Source organism: Chelon labrosus (assembly GCF_963514085.1).
Source record: "Chelon labrosus genome assembly, chromosome: 16".
Lineage (NCBI taxonomy): Eukaryota > Metazoa > Chordata > Actinopteri > Mugiliformes > Mugilidae > Chelon > Chelon labrosus.
In genome coordinates this window covers 17,688,936-17,712,206 of record NC_140349.1, presented here as the reverse complement: position 1 = coordinate 17,712,206, position 23,271 = coordinate 17,688,936, and the positions used below count along the sequence as shown (strand labels likewise).

Sequence of the window (23,271 nt, the reverse complement as noted above, 5' to 3'; positions counted from 1 at the left end):
CGATTTTTAAGGCGCCGCTGGAGCACAAAGTGCCCAGGTTACACTCTGTTCACAAGGGTTAATACACACACGGGGTCAACATATACGAGGATACCCACCCCTTTCTTCTGCCCTTCCACCCACGCACATTCCTCTTCGTTGCTGTCGTCTCTTTCAGTTTACTTGGACTGACTTACTTTTTTTGGCCTCATATCCTATTCTATCTCATCATATCCAGATACTAGCTGTGACTTTCAGGAAATTATTCAAACATTTTAGAACATCTTCTTGTTAAGTGATTTCAGTTGACCCTTTGTAGGTCTTCTGATTAGTCTGCTGACCTCCACCCGGAGGGCTCCTACACTTTGTCAAGTCCCCACTTCTTGTGTTACTGTTGCTAGGTTAGAAAAACAATAGTAATGCATGCGTTCATGCTCAAAGAAAATCCTTGAAAGCCTGTAATGATACAGTCTAGAGGTAACGTGGAGAAGGCTAACGTAAGCAACCACACTAGCAGCACAATTTGGAAAAATTACTGGTATTTCGGCCATTTTTCTATTATTATGGGTGCAGTTTCCTCCACTGTATCCATACTTGTATGTTTGTTCACATTTCTGTGTTGTTGCAATTAAGTGTTCCAGTGCCACGTAACTAAATCTACAGGTTTTTGTCATTTTTTCTGTGCAAACAGACCCCTGCATGGCTTTTAGTCTAACATACCAACAGTAGCATAGGAAGTGGGGCTATGACAAAGAGTACCTTATCACCTTTGGGTTATCATTCCAAGCCACGTCCACCATATGCATGAAACTGCAACTTGTGACGTGAATTTAAAAAGTTAAGTGATTTGCATGCAACGCAATTGAAGACGCAATTAGATGTAAAAAAAAATTGCCTGGGGCTTCACGGATCGTCTGTTGGTCCATGAATGTGCACAGACAAGAGAGAAACTAGAGGGATTACAAGAAGGACCGTAGGTCTCGGTGAGTTCTGAGATCAGTCAGATGCTGAACCGCCACACACAGGCAACGCTAACGTCAACACAGTCTCATGGTGGTTTGTGAAATGGTCAGAAAATGTAACTGGTTGATCTGTGTCCATGGACACAATTTGTCCTGTTTCTTGTGACACTGAAAAATTATGTGTTTCAGGTGTTTGAAAGGCAGCCCAGCCTCATGGCAGCTCATGAAGCAGTCATGAAATGTCATCAATTGCTTTGTGTACATGGATGTAAAGTCACCATGTTCTGTTTTGTTTTCAGAGTACAGCCCTTGACCTGTAAGAAGGTGCAGCACCAGCAAGTAAAAAGAGGTCTTGCGAGTTTGTGTTGGCTTAACTTTTACGCTGTGTTGCTTGCATTCTTTTTTTTTGTTCTCTTTGTGTTGCTCTCACTTTTTGTTGAGTTTAGGCAACAAATATTGGTTGAGATTAAGAAATAACAATGGATTACTGTAGCTTTGAGAAGACACTTTCAAATATTTCTCTTTTTTTTTTTTTTCCACAAAAGTTATTGTCAGTTTAGAGACATTTTCAAAATTATGCTTCCTGTCACAAAAGAAAAATAACAACAATTCTTTCCCAAGGGTGGCAATCACTTTTATTTCATTCGCTTCTCGTGAACTAGGCTGGTAAAGTTGCTGCAATACAGCAAACACTACTACAGTAAATTCTAGTAAATAGAGTTTTAAATGAAGATATGTTAGTTTGAGCAATGCTTGTTCAAACAGCACGGATTCATAATGATGGACATGACAAAAGAGAGCCTAAGCGTTAGACTGTGGAACTGTTAACACTGTGTGTGAGGAGCTAATAGGGATAAAAGTCTGTAGTTATGAGAGTCCATTTTACACATATTCCTTTTTGGGATATCGTAGTAATAAACATGACAAAATAAATGTTTCTTTGTTTTGCTGGGCATTCCCCACTGTGAGAGCCAGTATATCTCATTAACAAGCTGTCACAAAGTCTGATAATGTTATTATCATCCGCCACCGTTACTGTGTCTTTGTCAGCGTGCCTACAAATATTCCATCTAATAAACTGGGACTGGGACAAGTTGAGAAGTGAGACTCTGGTCTGCTTCACTGGACCCGAACACAGCCATTTCATCTGTTGAGCCAGCGGGCCAAATCAAGTGGTCTTTATTAAAGTCGCTTTGATGGATTCACCTCTGGCCTACCCCCGCTGTGATCTATCGCCTGTCCGGCCCTTGGAGGTCGTAATAAACTTGTTTAGCAATGGGGTCACTGCATGCATGCAGAGTGCTTTCCTGCTTGTACAGTCTGTTGTGTGCCCCGGGTCTCTCATCACGACCGCCGTATATCTGTAGCTGCTGGTGCTGCATCCACTTCCAGTGATGTTTGTAATTTCCTCCCGGATTCGAACATGGTGGCGTCATGTATTTATTCACACACATTTAAGATATGACCAGGCACAGTAGCAGCGCTATTATCTCTCTGAGTGGTTTTACTGTCTTCAGCTGCACCTGCATATTTCCTAATAGACTAGTAATTCAAAGGCTGTTGAGCATGTGTGAGGATTGCAGTTAAGCCAAATGTAGAAATGCTACTTACTTGTAAAAAAGAAAATCAATTTCCTGTTTTGTTTTGTATCCATTAAGAGAAAGTAATACCTTTAACTCTGAAAGGGATAATCAGGACATGTCAACACCTAGACCCGGTGAACAATTCATTCCACTTAATGTCTGCGGTTGTGTTTCATTTGCAGCAGCAGCATACGTCACGCTTGGGAGTTTCATTAAAGGTGATGAGCTGTTTAAGTGATCTCTCTGTCTCTCAGCAAATAAAGCACAAGAATCAGCTGACGTCGGAGGTACGGGCATCCTGGTGCGTCATCTTCCACTCGGCGGTGGCCACTGACCCCGGTGTTGACCAGCACACGCGTGTTCCTGTTTCTCGAGGTGAGCATTAGATCTGCGGTGCCAGGGGTCCTCATCTGACTTTGAGTTTCTGCAGCTAAGACAAGCACCGGGCACGGACGGTTGTAGGCATCAAGGACTGTGCATGATTTTATTGTTTTACTAAAGTCAGACTTGAATTTACAGCTATTTTTCCAGATGTTATTATAAATATTTAAGTAAATCACACCAGTCAAAGTGTGGGATGTGCTTTTATGAGCGAAAGCTCTCACAAAAAATGTTTTATGAGAGGTGTGACTGGAAAGAATCAGAGATATTTCATTCGGAAAAGCCCTTTGGAAGAGACAGCTAAGGGCAAAGGCTGCCACTGTAGCAAAGCGTATGTTTATGAAGAATGATAAACCGGTAAAAAGCTACACTTTAACACACTTTTAAACAGACAAGTAAACAAATCACTAATACCAAAATCCAAGCTGACGAAGTATTCAGTGTGAAATTAAACTTTAAAGGCATTTTATTTAAAAAAAAAAAAAAAAATGTTGTTGGCTGTGAATCAGATTAGGCTCGAAAAGACAGACAAAAACATGAGAAAGGTGCTTATATTTTCATATTAAAACAAATATTGCTATAGCGTTTCTAGAGGTTAATCTGTGTATTAGGTGATTCATGTTTTTGTTTGAGTAACTAGTTTGCAACTGCATGGTTTTGATTTGTGATATTTTGGCTGTAGCAAAGCTCATACCCTGCGTCTTCCTCCTCTCACTGCTGAACAATCCTTATTAAAATATAGCCTGGGTACCTCTGTGAGTAGATTTAGTTAGTGGAATTCCTCACTTACAAATTCACCCAAAACACAGTCATTTGCTGAGAGTCTGCATAAGTCCCCAGGCGATTGCTAAAGACGTCCAGAAGCCGAATCCACCGCTTCGAGATCCCTCCCAAAATACACCTCTTCCTTCATATTGTTCATTATATTTTCCGGGGGAATGACAGTCACTTCTTATTTCGACACCTACGACGAGCCATCAGAAGTTTGCCGGGCGCACCATCATGGTTGTCATGGTAGCCATCAGATTTGGACCCTTCCAATAGTACCACTTGATACCGTTGTAGCGGACCTCACTGGAGGAGGCGGGGTAATATATGCCGTTCAGGTTGGACGGGCCGCATGCCTCAAACCACCATCCTGCGGAGGGAGGGTGCCACAGAGTTCAAGGAAAAAGTCAGAATTAATTCAAGCTCGTGAAATGTAACACCCAAATGTGCAGCTGTAAGTCAGCAGTAACTTTATATTGGTGCAGAGGGAAAATGAAATGCACTTCAGGACATTTATAAGGGGGTGGATAGAAATGTTTAACAAGACGGGTCATAAGGAGAGGCACATAGAGACAGGGGTAGGGGATTGTAGTGCTGTACCTCCTGAAGCGAGCTGTGCACACTTGCAGGTGCAGCGGTCGTTGTCTCTGTCCTTGGTGCTGAACTGGCTGCCGGTGTGGGTTAGGCTGTTGGTCCGTCCGGCTGTGCCACTGAAGCCCTCGGCATGAAGGCTGTATTTTGAAGAGTCGAAAAAAAGAGAGTGCAGAGTTTCAGCAAAACAGCTGGGCCGCAGGCTCCCATTCATTATTCAAAGCTTTGTTGGGCAACTTGTTGGGCTGCTGCAAATGGCAGTGAGCGGATACTGCCCGAAAAGCTCAGTATCTCCAAAATCGTCTAGTGATGCGTTGGTGAACCGAACACAGCACAGTCATGTTTGCCAAACCGGCTGCTCTGTGAGTCCTTAATGCCACGCGATACCGACAGGATGCAGTTCATATAGGGGCATGCATTCCTCTTCTTGCTGTTCAGTTTTAATCTTTCACTCTTTGTTTGATTTGTCAGCGCCTCGGGGCACATCTGACTTTAGAATTTCATTCTGGCGAGGCAAGCAAATAGCAGCATCTTAAATAGGGCACAATCCAATACTCCTCTCTTCTGCTGCTCCTCCTTGTCACTTACTATCTCGAGTAGAGGAGCATATTTTGGGGGTAAAACCTGTCTAGTGCTGCATTAAATTCAAATAACACTGAATGCATTATATCTCAAAGATAATACAGAAAAGAATCAACAGGAATGTGTTGTTATTTATATTTGTAAACCACTGTGGGATATAATGGTCTTTTTAGTATGTACAATACAAAGTAGCAGCTCCCGCCTGGTACCCATTGTTGCTAAACATCAATATAAAATACAACCTAAGAACTTCTTATTATTTTCCTTCCATGCTGCGTTTTGTGAGACAAACTCAGTCTGAAAGACATCTCTGCCCAAGTTAAATTGATTCGCTCAGTTATTTTTATACGGCACCCCGGCAATGAGGAATGTGTGCGTGTGTGTGTTGCTGTTTCTCTTTGTCCGCCTGTGTGTGCGCGTTAGGGCTGCTTTGAAGCGCGTGGACGGGGAGGTCAGCCCCGCTGTCCGGCCTCCCCTCTGCCCTGTCATTCTGTCTAGTTAGAGCCGCACTCTCCCCTGAGAGTTATGTGGAACCCCCGCCCCCCCACACACACAACCACCACCACCTCCTCCTCCCTGTGGCCCGATGACTAAATGAAGAATCCTCTTGAATTTTAGAAGTTCACAGGGCAGGGCAACACATCATGAGTCGGGGCAAGAGGGGAGTTTGAAATGACAGGGCTGGGGGCGGGAGTAATGACAGAATCGAAGAAAGTGAGGTGAATAACACATACAGTAAGGGGGTGTTGTCTTTGACAGCTTAGCTTTTCTTTTCGTGATGGATCAGTGATGTGAAGAAAATTAGAAGCTATCAAATTAGATGGGATGGCAAGCACAGGCCACCGGATATCCTATTGGAAAAAGTGGCCTGTGGAGGATGCAGCTTTTCCAGCCTCCAAAAACATTTGAGTTCCAGTTACTATTCCATCAATACCACAGACCACAGGCTAACCCTTCTCAAGGTGACTGTCTTTCTTGTATTGTTATTGCATGATTTAATGATATAGATACTGTTACATTAAACAAATGACCACTACTTTCTTGACTATAAGAACAGCTATTCTTGGCTACCTCAGTTCAGTGGGGAAGGTGGTCTGCCCTGGCAGTGATTAATGTATGAAACTTGTTAGCTTTATGTGAAGGCCTCCATGCTGCTCTAGGGAGGTGGATGCAGCTGAGGATGAGAACTGCTCTGGCCGACTCGCTGCAGACTGCCGTAGTTCCGGCTTGGGAGTTATAACGCAGACCCACAGATGTAGCCAGCTTCTCCAGTGTACAAAGAGAAGCTGGTGCATATTGAACCAGTTAAACAGAACATGATCTCAGATGTAGCAAGCTGCAGAGGTGATTATATTCACTCAGGTGCTTCACCTCACACGGTGTGGCCTACAGCAAAATTGTGAAACATTCAGTTTTATCGCGCTAATTATGTGGAATGAACTCAGGCAAATGCAATTTGCTGCGCTATTAGGGAACTTGGAAGCACACACCCGCATGCGATTATGATTTGTCATCTCTCACAGCATCAATCTCCATAAACGTACACAAAACAAGAGTGAATTCCTCTGAATTCATATAAAATTTAACCTGAATAATTTTGGTGTGCGCGTGTTATTTCTGTCGGTTTGGGAGGAAGCACGGCTTCTGCACGCCCACGGATAATCTTGTTAGTGATTGCAGGGTTATCAGGAGCTTTGTTTGAGTTGTCAGTTCCTGGCAGGGGCAAGTATTGCCAAGTGTTCCTGTTATACTCCAGTGGATGTGGCGCACCTTGGGGAATTTCAGGGGCAGCAGTAGCCGCGGTGATGGGAAAAGAAAAATAGAGGCAGGGGAAAGTGGCTGCGCGCCCTCCGCTTAACTCATCATTGTGAATGACATAAGCGCCCTAAAAATGGTCCAAGAGTGCCTTAACTTCAGCGCCTGAGGATGAGGAAGCTTGGTAAACGAGAAAATGGACCGGAATTTGGACTGTTGATAACGTTTTCTAACGTAAGGGTCTTACACCCAAAGGGAAGGCAGCGATTGAAACTGTCTTGCTGGATTGCAATAATGCTTTCTACAATAGAGGGCTTTGAATAAAACACACTGATTATAGTCCTACTCATGTCATATTTCTGACAAAGAAAGAGTCTGGAATAGGTGTTTTGTCTTATCTTGCAGCACTTTTGCTAACTGGATGATTTAATAATTAATAAACAGAGAATCACACCACTCCAAGCCAGGATTAATATTCATTTATAAATCATAGTTTGTACAGCGAGGATACCTGTAGTTGTTGCTCTCCCCGTTTATGTAGAAGCGATCGTAATGTGAGAAGGCTTCATTTCCCTCTCTGTCTTTTAGCTGGACATGCAGACTGTATTCCTTCGCGCTGGTCAGCTTGTGGATGATATCATTTCCTAGCCAGTGTTCCCCAGACGGCTCTCCAAAGCCCTGGATTAGACACAAAGAAAGAGAAACACTAGAAGAAGAAAATATTCTAACGGGGGGGGGGGGGGGGGGGATGAATTTACCAGCGAACTGCCAAGTATTTTTGGAGTTTACTTTAAGTTATGGACCTCAAATTGAGAAGTCAGATTTATCATTCTGATGGGCTAAGATAGTCCGCTGAGTTTTGAAAATGAAATAATCCACTCGGAAAAATGGGACCAGACAATGGAGAATTACATTTCCTTTAGAATAATAGCCATGCTCCATCTAGACCTGCATCTCTTTAAATAGAACAAACTGAAACAACAACCGGCTTTGCAAACAGATACGCTGTTTGGGTGAACTCTAGAACTGAACTTGAACATACGTTTTCATTTTTTGGCAATGGAAGACACAGTGATCAATGACTGTGGTTCTGAGTAAACTCATCTGGATCTCTGGACAGTCAAAGCTGTACAGCAGCTTTTTCCCTGAGCATTTCAGCTAACGTAAGCTAAAATAAAGTTAGCTAGGAATCTACAATGGAGACTTGACAGCTGTCAAAAGGCTCAGTTTAGAGCACAAGTGTCAAACCTATGGCCCGGGGGCCAAAAGCGGCCCATCAGAGGGTCTATTCTGGCCCGCAGGATGAATTTGAAAAGTGCAAAAATTACACTGAAGACATTAACTGCAATTTTACCAATAAAAGTAGCTGCTATTCCTAGGGTTCACACAGTTTTAGTAAGAATTGTGGACATAACTCAGTGAGACCTAAAACTAAACAGAAATTACACTTTTGTATCTTAAGAAATGTCCAGTTGTTCATTACATGTTTTGTAATAGTGCAGTTCATTAAATGTAAGCATTTTCATAACGTACTTATACCTTTGCCGTAAAACAAAGAGAAACATTTAGAGTTGTCTTTATTTATAGACTAATATGTTATTGTGTTACTGGGGGTTAAATGAACTAGAATGAGTTTGACATCCCTGATTTAGAGGATACCTTGCATAATTTAATGAGAGAGACGTCTTCACGCTTCCTCTGTTTTAGAGAAGTATCCTTGGACCGTCACTCAGCAGCCACTCAAAGCCTCATGGAGAAGGCTGCTATCCTTGGCACCACAACCAGAGCATATGCCATCAGTTCCAGTACACACAACATGCCCCGAAAAAGGCTTTAACCTTTGTCAAAGTTGGAGAGCTCCATCTCCCTCAACCAAAACCAATTATCTGCCTCATTTACATAGCCTCTAACTTGTAGCTAAAAGTCAATCTAATCAAGCAACTGAAGTTTCCGGAACAGATTGTGTCAACATTACTTTGGGCAGGCATCATTATTACTACTGGTTAAGATAGGCCCTCGGAGGAGCACAATGAAGAACCCAAAGAGTGGAAACATATAAAGTATTATTAACTTGCGGAGGAGTTCCGTGAGAAAGGCTGTAGGACCCGCTGTGGTTGCACAGAGTTGTGCAGCAGGGGTTCACATCCTCAAAGTCCTCTACCCAAGAGAGGGCTTTTCAGTCCACAACTAAAAGCAAGGAGAATACCTTTAGATCAAAAGGCTGATCCACAGTTGGTTAATGTTGAGACACAAGTTAGGGGGCCCGATAAACCCAAGCTCAGTCATTTGGGTGAGAGATGTTGAAAGATGCAGACAATAACCTCAGGATTCACAATTTGGTGCAAATTGCACGCTCTCTCTGTGCCTACATGGGTTTTGTCCAGGTACTTACCTCCCTCATTCCAAACACATTCATATTAGGTTAACTGGTTAGTTTGTCTCTCTGTGTTTAAGTAAGTCCCTGCCAGACAGAATAGGCTCCAGCCCTCTGCAACCCTAGAACATAAGTGATTATAGATATTGGATGGGTAATGTAAACTACAGTAAACTGATCTGGATGTACTCTGAATCTAACTAAAATATGGGAATACTTTAGACTTTTTACCAAAACACTATCCCCTGCATGGACGGGTCAGTTGGAAATGTCATATTGAATATATGCAATTTTGCAAAGAGTGAAATATTAGAGAGAAAGCAATGATGCAACAGACCCCATTCCATTTAAAATAAAATAAGTCAATAACCAGTTTCTTGTATCCCTTCATTTGGCCTGCTGGCCAAGATTCAAATCTTCATCTGCATGTGTTAAATTATTTAGCCATTTGAACAAAATGAGACATTTTCTCCTTGTTTACCTCTGAGTTCTAAGTCACTTTGTCTAGCTGCCGCACTCTCTGCTTCTGGGCTCAAGTGAAAGCAAATATACAGTAAGAGCCGTGGAGCATTTATCATCTGACCAGCAGGGCTTTGTGCAACATTTGATCAACTGTGACCACAGTTTCTGAGACTACGGAGGGTGGACTGGGGCAGTGAAGCATTTAGTACATACGTTATCTGCCATCTACAGGGCCCCTGTGCCCCTCTGCTCCCACGCCCCAACTGGAGCCAAATATTTATCATGCACTTGTAAAAATATTGTCCTTGAAAGAGGTTTTTAGGCTTTTTTTTTTTGACTCACGCTTTCTCCCTCCCTCTTTCTGTTTGCAGTCACAGTCCTCTCTGTATTTTACTTCCAAACCATGCCGTGGCAATTGATTTGTTGGCTTGGGTGTGAGACAAATCGCTACTCCGTTCAATCAAATACCCAAACCAGTCGCACTCATGTGTTCAATGTGTAATTTAGCAATGGAAAGGGTTTGCAAGCATAGTTTTTTCTCTTTTTTTCTATTGCGGAAAGGGAATATTGTTTTTAATGAGAAAACATTGTGAAAAAGAATTTAAATTCCAAACAATACAAAAGCCAAAGGTGTTAAAAAAATGCTTGATTTGGCCAAAGCACTGGAGCAACTTCACAGTCCCTTGGGTGCGATTGTATTATATCTAGTTTGTTTTCTGTGGGCTTGTGTTTGGAAATGCAGTCCATCTACGCACTCATATCCCTTCAGAGGAAAGCTGTTGGAATCTTGAGGATGAATACAAACAGTAGTGAAGTACTGTACATGACGTGTGTGTTTGTGCATGACTGTGTGCACGGGGATGTGTGGGAGTATGACAGGGAGAGGGAGAGAGAGCAGGTGCAAAAACATGGGGGGCGGTAGAGAATACAGGGCGGCCAAATACAACAACCGCAGGTCATCTGGGATCACAGGCTAGCCGCTCTCCCACGCCTCTCTGTGCCAAACCACCCGTGGATAATTATTGAAACCTCCTGTCCAGTCCCACTATACTGATCCATACAACCTATACTGATGCACCCGAATTCTGCCCTCTGCAGAGAACCCACCACTTTGTAGTCCCTCCAGCCACGATGAAAGTCGACAGAACCGTTTCTTCGATGCTGCAGCACTGTCCAACCCCCGCCTCCAGTCGTCATGTCACAGAACACCTAGAAAAAAGGGGATAAGATAAGATAAGATAAGATAAGATACTTAAGCAAAATGACAGGATAACAAGACAAGGAAAGCTAAGCTAAGGAATGACAAGACAAGATAAGCTAAGACAAGATAGGATACATAAACTAATACAGGCGAAGACAGGATAAATAAGCAAAGATAAGCTACGCAACGACAAGACAAGATGCTTAAGGTGTGTAAAATAAGTGAAGACTAGATAAAGTCTGATACGTAAAATAAGATAAGCTAAAACAAGATGGGATACCTAAAATAAGATAAGCTAAGCTAAGCTAAGCTAAGCTACGACAAGTCAAGATAAGCTAAAACAAGACAAGATAAGCTAAGACAAGATACTTAAGATATGTAAGATAAGTGAAAACAAGATAAGATAAGCTAGGATAAGCTAATTTATGACAAGTTAAGACATAATAAGACAAGATACTTTAGAAATGCAAGCTAAGCTAAGATAGGATACATCTAGCTTAGCGATGACAAGATAAGCTAAGACATGATAAGACAAGATACTTAAGATATGTAAGGTAAGCAAAGACAAAATACAGTCGGATACATAAGCTAAGATAAGCTAAGTGATGGCAAGATAAGCTAAGACATGATAAGACAATACTTAAGATATGTATGGTAAGCAAAGACAAGATAGCCTACAGTCAGATGCTTAAACTCCAAACAAAAACATTAAGGTCTCAGGCTGCAAAACCAAAACATTCGACCGAAAGAAGCTAGAAAGTGGCGATTCTTTGTGAGTTTACTACAATTTTACATTATAATAACCGGATTAGTTGATCATACGAAAATATGAAATGTCAAAGCTTTAAACTGACAATGTTTTCTGTTTTTAACTGCAATTTAGCACTGGTTTACCATTACAAAATGCAAAATAATGTATGTAATTGGTACAAGTAATAGATATTATTAGCATTCACTGTCATTTTGGAGCCATTTGACACTGGTGTCTAATCAGTCGAGAGAGTAGTAGTAAACTGTGATTCGTTTCAAAATGTCACATTTAACCAATTTGAAACCCATGACAACAAGAAATAAAACACACTGGAATCTTTCTGTTATTTGAAGGATGTCTTGAAAGCCTCAGGAATACGGGGGGGGGGGGGGGCACCCTGCATTTCAGGGTGTCGGCCATGCAATGATATGACCCAGGTGGGAAGGAAAAACTAACATCTCAGCATGTTCTCTCATCCCATGAGTGGGGGTTGAAGAGGAGGCTTTGGTTACACAGAATGTTTTCTTTTTTACTTGGCTGCACATTTTGCCACATGCAGATGTGTTTGGAAGAACAAACAGAAATGAATTGTACTTATTTAGTGACAGATTTTGAAATCTAGACCTGTTTAGGGACTGGTTTCAGATACTCAAGGTATTGCAGCCTCCTTTAGGTATGGAGATTAAATTACTGTAAATTTCAGATTATATACTATTGTTATGGGATCCTTTATAATTGAATACGTGTATTCAGTATTCCTTAAGGATACTGAAAACACATGTTCATGGTTGGACATTTTTTCTTAGGCAGTATATTTGGACCTCTAATACAATGTTGTCACCTCTAATTATAGATAATCTCTTGACAGCTGGTATTTGAACAACTTGCTTGGATAATCATTGATGGAACTAGCTTGATTCCACCAAACAGACCACCCTGACCTGTCAAGAGTCACGCTGTGTAGATGCTGATATGTTGACAGAATCCCGAGGGCTCTTTCGACATTTCTCCTCTGGATATTTTTAGTTAGTTATGAAATGAGATTTTTCAGCAATTTCCCACAATGGAAGAGCTAAATCAAGGTTTTCACTCCCCAAAAAAACATGTTAGACTGGCAATATTTTTGGATTATCCTCTGGCACGTTAAGGCGATGTTCTGGCCCTGAAGACATAACACTGAATAAAAAAGCAGGTTATTGGAAAATAATTCTCCATTTAAGTCAATTCCCAAATGTGGTTGTTACCCTGATATGGACCAGATTCATATTAAACACTCACTTAGTATTAGCCAAGAAGGAGACAGATTAGGGCCAAATCCATTGCAATAAAAAGCAGACTACCTAAGAATTATTATGATTTTCAAAAAAAGATAAAGCCTTGGTTATTATTTCTGAGAATAAAATACACTACTTGGGGTGTTTTACAAGAATGTGATTAACCTCATGAGCCCTCTGCATGTTTACATCTCAAAAACATACAGAACAGAAACTGATCCAAACTGTGGAAGATTTTGGTTCGTAATCATCATCATAACTCACAGCGTTGGTGATTTCAGGTTAGACAGATGGATAGATCACTCTCATTAAACACATGCCTCTTGTCTCTTGTCCAACTGAGAAAGCCTGCACTCTGCTTCGAAAAATAGGGCAATTTGTGTCTGCCCCACTTTTTTCACGCAACCACCCAGCTTGCCAGCCACATTGGAATTTAGATGGCATAGATTGAAAGCAGCAATGATTTGGGGAGCACTAACTTGAATCAGTGGAAACGTGCATTGGCCCCAGTTGGCAGGAAACACATGGCACCAGTGCCTAACACCTGGCTGCCTTGCCCACAGGAAATGAAGAGGAAGAACAGGCGAAAACAGAGGCAGTAGGAGATGGTGCCAACAGTCAACTAGACTGAAAGTAATGAATACCACAAAACTGTTTTGCAGGTCTCTGTTTTTTTCTACTAGTTTTGAGAGTGAAGATCCCAGAGAAGAGGGCTAGATGTGATTGAAAGAAAGGATGCCTGCTGGTGGATGCCATGGTTGAGTTAGCAAGGGCTCGCTACTCCTCCTAGGCTTTTCAGACTTTGCATTCAGAAGCATGCCTGCATGTCTGCAGGGCACAGTGCTCATGTTGCTTAATATTTTAGCTCTCCGTTACACATCATGGCAACTTCATCGACCTCTTTACGAAAGCTCCGGCAAATTACAATGATCAAGTGTGTCCTTGTAGTATTTAGTGCTGTACAGAGAACTTTATCTTACACAGGCTGGGAAAAGCCTGTGAAGTTAATACAAGTTAAACCGATTCCAGTGTTGAATACTTTGAGATTAATGGACCAAAATGTCTGACAAAAAGTGTCACAGTCAGTTAGGTGATATTTGCAGGAAAAGGCCAGTGGCCTTTAAAGCCCTCCTACCTTGACAGTGCGCGTGGAGTTGTGGAGGCGTATTCTGTATATTCCACTCTCTTTCACTCCGGATCGCAGGATCTCGGCACAGTCCCTGAAACTAAGCGGCTCCTCCTTGGGCATATTGGAGATTTCTGCAGAAATATTTAAACATGTGTTTGCAGATGGCTACCGTATGGGTTTTGCACACAAATCCCTGCCCCATATGTGAATTTTCTTGCAGTGTTAAGCTCTGGTTATAAGCCTGCAGTGTCTGCAGCGTAGCATGTATGTAGTGATTTGAATTACAAGCTGCTCAAAGTTTGTTTTTGTAGATGACTTTTTTGCACAAATAAAATGTCCTGGAGTTTTGTGCTGATACCGTAATGGTGTCTCGGTTGGGAGTAGTAGTATCTTTGTGTGAAATAACTGATCCAAACACAGTGAACTCACTGAGCCTTACCATTGCAGTTATTGACCATAGCTAGCAGCTGCTGAACAGTGCCTGTGAGCATGGCCTGCTGTCTCTGTAGTAAGGTGCTGTTGAGCATGGAGCTGCCCAGTTCACCCTGGAGCTGACTGACTAATCGACTCTGCCTCTCCAGAAGCTCTTGAAGCTGCTGCTTTTCGCTCTGCAAACCCTGCAGCTCCCTCCCATTCCGAGCCTCGAGCGCCAAGAGCCTCTGTTCCAGAAAACTGTCAAAGGTAAGAGAATCTCAAATTAATATTTCTTCTCTACAGGGCACCACAGAAAAGATTAAAAAAAATAAAAATCCTAAGGCATAATACTGTATCACCGTAAGATGCATATCAAAATGTTTGGGGGCAGAAGATAAAACAGAGCGGGTGCAGGTGCAGAAACCATCCATTCAGCATTTACCTTTCACTGTGGATATTGCACAAACTTGCACATTTGCACGAGGATGATTAATAGACATCAGCGCAACAGTCTCATCAGGCTAACAATATATAAACACCTGTACCACAGCAGCACTCACAGATGGCCCTGCATGCTGAGCCGCTCGATCATAGCCATGAGGCAACAACCTGACAGTGTGTGTGTATATATATGTGTGTGTGCGTGTGTGTGTCTGCGCAAGTGGCACACCCCCACCTCCAAATGAAGATCATAAATCCCTGCAGCTTGATCTTTATGGCTTTGACTAACGACTCTGCAGCAGTTATTTATTGAAACAATCCAGCCACCCAGATTGAACGAGCTACTTCTAAGCGCCGTGCACATGCAGCCCCCACACGCAGCCGCCACACTTTAGATGGATCCTCTTTCTCACGCTTTGGGCAGCAGCTCAGTATGTGGCCTGGAAACAAAGCTGGATCAATCCAAAGTCCCTTTTTTCCCCCCCATCGCTTCCAATTCATATTTGCTTTGTGGGGACAACACTCTGTAGAAGTGGCAAAGCAAGCTAACAAATTGTTCTCCATTGTGTGTATTTTAGTTTTGAGGAGCAGTCAAAGAGTAGGACATGGCATAAAACCAGCACAGCAGTGTTTAAACAGTTAGCGGGGTTGACAGAACAAATATGTCATTTTGGATTGCACTGCATCCTGGCCGATTAAACTGTTTTACTTATGATATTAAGCTATTTGTTATTATTGTAATATATACAGCATATTTCTATTAGTCTGCTCTCATTCTCTGCACTGTGCTGCGCATCCTGCCAATAGTATTTTACATGTCATGCCTACGAAAACAAACATGCCCTTTTTAGCTTGGCAGCAGTTCAAAAGCTGGCTCCGTGCCCTTAAGCCTCTGCAGCGGTAGCCTCTGACAGCCACGGCAGCCCCTACTCTCCCCTTTCACTCCACAGCGGCCTGGCTGCGAATCTGCGGTTACATTTCTAATTTCATGCATCCTGTCACGGAGTTTACCCCTGTCAAGGCGCATTCATTCATTCTCATGCCAGAGCCGAGTCGCCGGCTTGAAGGACGAGGCCAAAGGGCAGAGCCGGGCCAAGCGGGGCCAGATGTGCGACAGGTGTTGGTGCCGGGGCACCGTGTTCTCCCTCGGTCACGCTTGGTACAGATGGATGGAATGATAAACAAGCAGATATAAAAGAGAGAAAACAACCGCTGCCTTTATACCGCCGCCCAGAGCCCGGGTCCTTAACCCCTGCTGGCCTTTGTTTGACCCCGTGTTTCTAGAGAGAAGAATGGGAAACCCCTCCTAACACGCCCTGCCCCATTCATGTGCCATTCACATGCTTACACAATATGCATTATATTATTTACCCCCTTTTTGTTCAGACTTGTTGAAGTCATTCAACATATTGTTATATCCCAGCTGTATCAGAAAGCCCAGTTTCAGTACAGTATATGTGGAGGAACCTTTGTATTCTACCGCCAAATGTGAAGTGGCTTTTTCCTGAGAAAGCGTTATTTGGTGCAAAAGTGGAGACGCAATCTGTGTTTCCAATAGCAGCCACAGCAGCTCATTTCATAAGAAAATAGCACAGTAAAGTAAAAGCCTTAACAGAATAAATCCCCCAAACAACAAACAAACAGTAAGCACAGTTCTACAAAAAACATTCTGGGAAGTGAAGAGCCAAAGTAACAGCGTAACATCAATTTGTCTTTTCCAAATCTGACCTTGTGAATAACCATTACCTCAACAACCCCACCGGCACTTCAGCTGGCATAATGGATCAGAAAATGAAGTGCCTATACACAGTGAACGTCTTGCAGCGCTCAAAAATTTACTCACCTGAACCGTCTTTTGAAGTATGTGTGTGTGTGTGTGTGTGTGTGTGTGTGTGTGTGTGTGTGTGTGTGTGTGTGTGTGTGTGTGCACTCACCTGTTTTTATCACTGAGGCGTGAGATCTCCTGAGTCTGCAGGAGAATATGTTTCTCCAGCCGGTTAGTGAAGAGCGAGTACTCGAGCAGCTGGATCTCCAGGCGACTCGTCTGGTTTAACACCTACAGATTGATTAAAACTGAAAAATTATTCTATCACAGTATGTGCAGACAGAACGATAGATAAGAGAGAGAGGGGAAAAAAAGCGTAGCCGCCAGATGAATTCATAAAAAAGGTCCCTTGGGGATAAACAGTGTCGCACAACACATCACAAAGCTAATAATTAACTTCTCAGATCTTATAATCAAAAGTTGAGCAAGAGTGAGCTCATGTGCACCTGTGACATGTTTTGCAGATGAAACAAAAACTTGAACAAAGCCGCTCAGATATTTGTGCAGATCGCAGTTTTGTATCGACTTTGATAAGAGAAAAGGAAAGCACGAGGACCGAAATGGCCCAATCTGTAATAACAAGCCTGTGGCATGATTGAAGACACATCTGTGTTGTGCTACCGAGCTTTATGTTTTAATTGGCTTGTTGTCAGACGCCAGGCTCAACTCATTGTGTCAATCACAGCCCGTGGAACCAAATACCAGCTGTTTTAAAGGAGTTGCCGCCACCTTTGGGCACGGCCTCTCAGCGGGTTACATCTGATTTACATTTAATTAGCTGCACGCCGAGCGTTTCGTAAGTGATGTTGTTTGTTTTTGCACGGGTGTGACTCCGCAGTCGTTCATTTGGACTGGCTGCAAACAAGTTATCCCGGGTCCTGTTGGGCTCACCTGGGTCTCAACGTCTGTCAGTTTGCGAGTCTGTTCCGCCGATTGGCTGAGGAGGTTGGTTCCCATCTCCAGCATGGCAGCTGTCTGGGTGTGCACCGCAGTTCTCTTTATTTCCTCCATCCCAGAGCGCACATTCTCCTGGATGAAGTTCTCCAGCTGGTGGGGGAACAGGAGAATTTCATTCGGGATGTCAGATTTTCTAGAATCCTATTTTAGCGGCCAATGTGCCTGTACATTCGCTGACAGCTTGAATGTAGTGTGAAAGAGGCAACCTTCAGGTGATCTGTCTTTTTCACCTCAATCTTCTCAGGCACTGTGAAAGAGTCATGGAATATAGCACCCCTAGGGCACTTACAGCGTCTCGCCACCCATCTATCCATCCATTTGCAGGTCTACCGCAGGCAAATACTGGCCGTCCCATTAATAAAATGATGAAATACATGGCATAGGCATGTCTGTGGGTATTCAGAAAGAGCAGTGAAAAGCATATACCAGGATTCTGACATCATGATATTCATGTGCAGGACTTCAGGGATAGTTGCCTGCACTCCGTAATCAATCACAAACCCGGGGAAAGAGGCAAAAAAACATCATACGTTATATCAGGAGTAAAAATAGGCCAGCATCCATCTTGCTCCAATAAATAGATTTTCTTATTAATGTGGTCTGTCTGAGAAAATGGCATCTGGAAGTCCAATTCCACTCTTCCTGCCCCAAACGAGAATTTTCTTTGACGTTTAACGTGCAATGGGCTGTGTCTTTGCAACGAAGCAAAGTTGAATATCGAACCGGGGGGGAAAAAAAATAAAATTTATAACTTTTCTGGCGATAAATGATCAGATTTTACTCATTAAACCACACAAGTGGAAAATTAAGTATCCGAAGAGAAAGTATTCAAAATTATCCAGCGAAAATCAAAGAAAATTCAAATCAAGCCTCAACAGTTTTTTATTACGACAAAAGTAAACATTTGAGAGAGTGGAAGTGGGGTTATTATAATACATTGCCACAGGAGAGTTTTATTTTAATACAGTTCCAAGTGGGCTAACAGAGATGAATATGCAATTAAAGTGTTTGCCTGCTAGTAATCTTTCTCTCTTTGTGTGTTAGATCCTCTTGAACTGTCTCCCTAACTCCCTCTTTTTAAAGTGTCCCTCTTCTTCCCTCTTGCTCTGTAAATCCATCGCTCACATTTTGCTACTTTAGGGACAACTGAGACAGGCGAAAAGAAAAAAAAACCTCCATAATGGTTATGAGAAGATTACCAAGCGGATTAAAGCCAACCTCCAAAGGAAGAACCAAAGATCCGTGCATCATAATCAGCCTTATGTATTCACGCTGCTATCAGCCGTCTGTTCAAAGTGTTCCTATTACAGCCTTTGTGCTGAGGCTCAGTCCAGAAGTCTTGCTACATTCCGTCTCCCCCCCAGCCAATTGCATTAATTGTAGCTCTGTCACCCGCCACACAATTCAGCCAGATAAAGCACTTTTGGGAACTAACATAATTCTGTTTTATTGTGTCTGCGAGGGACAGAGGAGGGATCAGTGCTGAGAAAATCATAGGACTTGTATCTCTTGATATCTTAATTATTGAGCCAATTGACACATTTATTCTCAGTTACAATTGCAAAGGACATGGGAAACATATCTGCCGGGTGCTTGGCAAATGATAATGATGGATGGAAGCGTGAGGATGGGGAAGGAAGATTGTGAAAGAATTCGAAAGAAACTCGTTACATGATGATGTGTTAGGGCTACACTCCGGAAATCCAGGTTTCACAAGAGTTTTCTTGACCATAAACGGTAAAGAAGAAGAAGCGTACAGAATTTTCTCGCTTGCTGTTTGCCTTATGCAGTTTAATCACACAGATAGCTTCATTGTGTTTCTGTCTCTGTCCAAATACAGTGGAGGGGAGCGGAATCGTGTTTGTGCAGCCCGCAGCATTGTAAAACCAACCAAAACATCTCTTTGAATCTCACCGTGGACTGTGAAGCTACAATTTGTTTCTCAGGGACACGTGTTCTGTCGGTTCTTCGAAGTAACTAGAACATGAATCTAGTCTTGACACTGTCAGTTAGTCCACTGCTTAGTCTGAACTAAAAAAAATCGGAGAAAGGGTGGATGTATTGCCAAATCCAATCAAATTAAATCAGTTTTCTTTATTTTATTTATACGCATACAAGGAATTTGTTTGTCTGCCTTTTAGTTATCCAAGTGAGCACACTTGGAACAATGGGCAGCCATACAAGGCGCTGAGGAAGCAGTTTGGCTAGGGATTTAGGTGCCTCAGCCATGGACATGGTAGGGATTGAACCAGTGACCCCACAGTCCCAAAGCTGCTTTTCCAACCACATCCCCCCGAGACATGAAATGTAATCTAATAGATGGAATATAGTAGATGAGTTGGCACCAGAATTTGTGCAGATATTGATGTTTTCCTGAAGATGTATCCTCATAACGTTGGAGATGAGATTTCCTCTTGTGCTTGTTTCTTCAGCGAATTAAACTTTGGAGTTTTGAGAGAAATGTCAGGATCCACTACTGAATTGTTTGTCTTCATACTGTAGAAAGACATTCACAATCTCTTAGAATAATAATGTTTGTCATCCTCAAGTCTTCAAGGAGTTCCACCATCAAATCAAAATCAAAAAAGTTTGGCTAATCTGTTGTCTTTTGAGGAAACTAATAAAACTTTGCCAGTGTTAGTATACTGATGCTGATCCAGTATTAGCATGGGGACATTATAATTTAACTTGAAGCACCTCTATCCCTGAATCCAGTGTCACAGGGCTTTTAGCATGAATGCAGACTTGTTTAAATGTTTTATTTTTGTAAGCTGCAGTGCTGTCTGCATGGCAACATACCACAAGAGGTTAGAACATGTTTTGTTGTAACTTTGATGAATGCTTTAAGATGTTCCTAGGTCGAGGGCCAAAGTTTGAGGCTGATGGAATGTATGCATGTTTAGGAAAAAGGCAGACCAGTTGGATAATGGGAGTAATGGGAGTGACACATGGTACTTGTGTATTGGTTTAATGAAATATTACGAGGCCAAAATATCAGGTCACCAAGGGTACCCGAGCTGCCTTGATCGCTGTGCAATATTTCTGCATTAACATAATCCGTACAGCTCTTTAAAAGTCCTAACAAAAGCAGCCTCACATCCCTTTTTCCGACCCCTCAGGGCAGCAGAATGTGAAGGGGACAAGATGGGGGGCTGTGTTGAGGGTCAGTCCAAAAGAAAACAGAAGTTTCTTCTTGAAAACAGAAAGAATATGGAGCATTAATACAGTCCGGTTGCACTCATCCACTCGGAGATTCCTCTGTGGAACATCGTGTATTGGTGTGTGTGTGCTCCTAATTCTGCATGTGTGGGTATGTGTTTTCTTTCAAGGGGTTTGGGTGAAAGGGTTGCAGTGTCCCAGGGGAGCTTTGAGTGCAAAGTTTCACAGAAGCCCCGACACGCACATGCCTGAAGCTTTTCCGCATGCATATCAACAAGTTCCCCCCTCAATCCTTATTCAGATAGGCTTAATGAACTCTTCTAGGTGCTGAAAAGGCTTTCCCATCTGGGGTCAAAGGTCAGTATACCCTTGTGCATATCCAAAAGAGGCCCTCTGGGGTCACGCTATGTTTATGCAGAAATCCCACCTACAGTGTGATCATTTATGCATCACTTTGGCCCGGTGGGGATCGCTCGTTGAAAGGCTGGATCTTTGTGTTCATTCCAGACGTTGTGTGGAGGAAGTTGGCAACAGAGTAAAATATGTGTCAGCGAAACTTTTTTTTTTCCTATAGAGGTGGTGGTAGGGCTTTTACTGTACCTCCTTCATGGCTGATCATGTCACATCTCTGGAGGAGAGAGTGTGAAGGTGGGAGACTACATGCTGCACAGAACATGGTCAAGATGAGCGTGATGATTTGTATTCTACGATTTAGCTTTTGCTTTTCAAGGTATATGCATGAATAATGTACTGTACACACGAGGAAAAGGCTGTACGGTCTCTCACTGTCTCTGCCTCTCTTCGTTTCTCATACATTGCGGCCTCATGGGATTCTTCCCATGGAAGCCAGGGAAGCTGGGCCCCCAGTTCATACACTGAGCATCAGACATGGTATACACAAGGGAATATGAATGTGTGTTTTCATATGTGTGCTTCTGACTGCATGTCATGTGAGCGTGAGCAGGATAGACAAAGATTTTGGGATCTGATGGTCGATGAGAGGCATTCGTCATCCCAGAGGACCCGAACGGTGCAGACAGAAACGATGGAGACGAATAGAGAAGAACTGTCGGAAGGGAAGGAACAAAAAAATTAAAATAGAGAAGTTGTGGCGAGAGTGAGAGTGTGAAGAGTTTTTGACATTCCCATTTTCAAATCCTGCAACATATTCAACGTGTTTGCTCTCTGTCGGCCAATCTAAACACACAAACGCTTATAATCAGCCCGAGGATTAGTGTTCAAAATAAATATTTTGCGAGACATGCAGACAAGAATAGGGAGACGGGTGGAGAGCGGCGGCGTGTCAGTCAGTCAGTCCGTCCTAGACAATGGGCCGAAACTGATTCGGTGCCCAGATGACCTTCGCAATGGAAACTCCATTGTGAAGCCACTTTTAATCGCATCATTTCATTTTAGTCGGTCATAATCTGGGCTAAACGGAACCGCAAAGGCCAATGGTCCAGTGAGGAGACATGCCGAAATGTGTCTCCCACTGATAAACAATTTTAGTTTTAGTTTTTTCACTGAGAAAACATTTTTTATGTTAGCTGAATTTGGTACAGAGAGTACTAAGCTGAATTGAGCTCATAAATGGACAAAAACACAAGTCAAGAGTGAAGTCTCTGCGAAACTTGTTGCCCAGGGGGTAAAATACTCATTTAGAAGGTTTAACTGTGTGAGACATATTTGGCACGACCCTAAATTTATTTCATCTTGTCTTCCTCTACTTGCATGCAACAGGGAGTTCTTGCATCCCAGTGGTCTTAAATACAGACTCGTACACCAGGCGTTGTCATGGAGCCAAATATGTATACAGAAAGCATCCAGGAAATCACAACTAAGTGCTGAACTTATCAATAATGAAGGCTTGTCAACAGATATGATCAAATAGTGCACCCCGTGGACATCCTGTGATTTCTTTTACAGCACTGAGTTTTAAGGTCTGCAGGCTAAGTTGTTCTATGTGAGAAGGATGAGAAGGCGGTAGTGTGACGGACAGAAGTGGTTGGTTTAGTTAGGGATTCAGAGACCTTACCTTCTGCAGCCACTGAGTGTTATTCTCCATGGCACTCTCCAGACTCTCCAGCTTCCTCTCCTGCCAGGAAGGCCTCTCCCTTTGGGCCTTGCTTTGCTTGGACTGGCTTGTGTCTGCTTCTGCCTCAGGTGGGGAGTCCCCCTGGAGGGTGTTGGTGACCTGGAAGTCCTGTAAGGGATCGCAGTGCTCCACCTCGGGGAGGATGAAGGTGTAGCTGCAGGGGCCGTGCTGCACGCGGTGCTGTTGGCGCTGTTGGCGCTCTGAGCCGATCGCGGTGGCCAGCAGGTAGGCCAGGTAGGCGAGGGTCAGGGCCAGCAGGCGGCCCATGTCAGGGTAAAAAGAGGGGGAAGGGGAGGGAGGAGAGGGGCGGAAGGAGGTCACACCACCTGGCAGCGTTGTGGGTCGGGGGAGTTTATCCTTTCGTCTTATGTATCTTTTTCTGTCTCTTGCTAAAATGTCCCCACAGGCCCTGACAGTCTTCCTCCTGTCTTCTCAGTCCAACTCCTGCTGGTCCAGACTCTGTTTTATCACCTCTCCTCTTTTGGCTGGTCCTCCTCTTTGCTCCTGCATCCAGTAGTCGTCTTCAGCCCAGCTCGTGCTCCCGCTGTTCTTCGTGAGGGCGTACAAAAAACACACACACACGCACAC

At 43.1% G+C, this 23,271-nt stretch overlaps 1 protein-coding gene across 1 annotated transcript; it reads right to left on the bottom strand.

Moving 5' to 3' along the window:
* Window positions 1-3,361: 3,361 nt before the first annotated feature.
* angpt2b (angiopoietin 2b) lies at window positions 3,362-22,950 on the bottom strand (the record flags this gene model as incomplete). The annotated part of the gene is made up of 9 exons (XM_084563272.1): window positions 3,362-4,043; window positions 4,274-4,404; window positions 7,113-7,279; window positions 10,545-10,646; window positions 13,799-13,923; window positions 14,232-14,464; window positions 16,582-16,703; window positions 17,364-17,519; window positions 22,624-22,950. 9 exons carry the CDS (start codon window positions 22,948-22,950, stop codon window positions 3,883-3,885), a joined length of 1,524 nt encoding a protein of 507 aa, XP_084419398.1. The 3' UTR covers window positions 3,362-3,882.
* Between the last annotated feature and the right edge of the window lie 321 nt (window positions 22,951-23,271).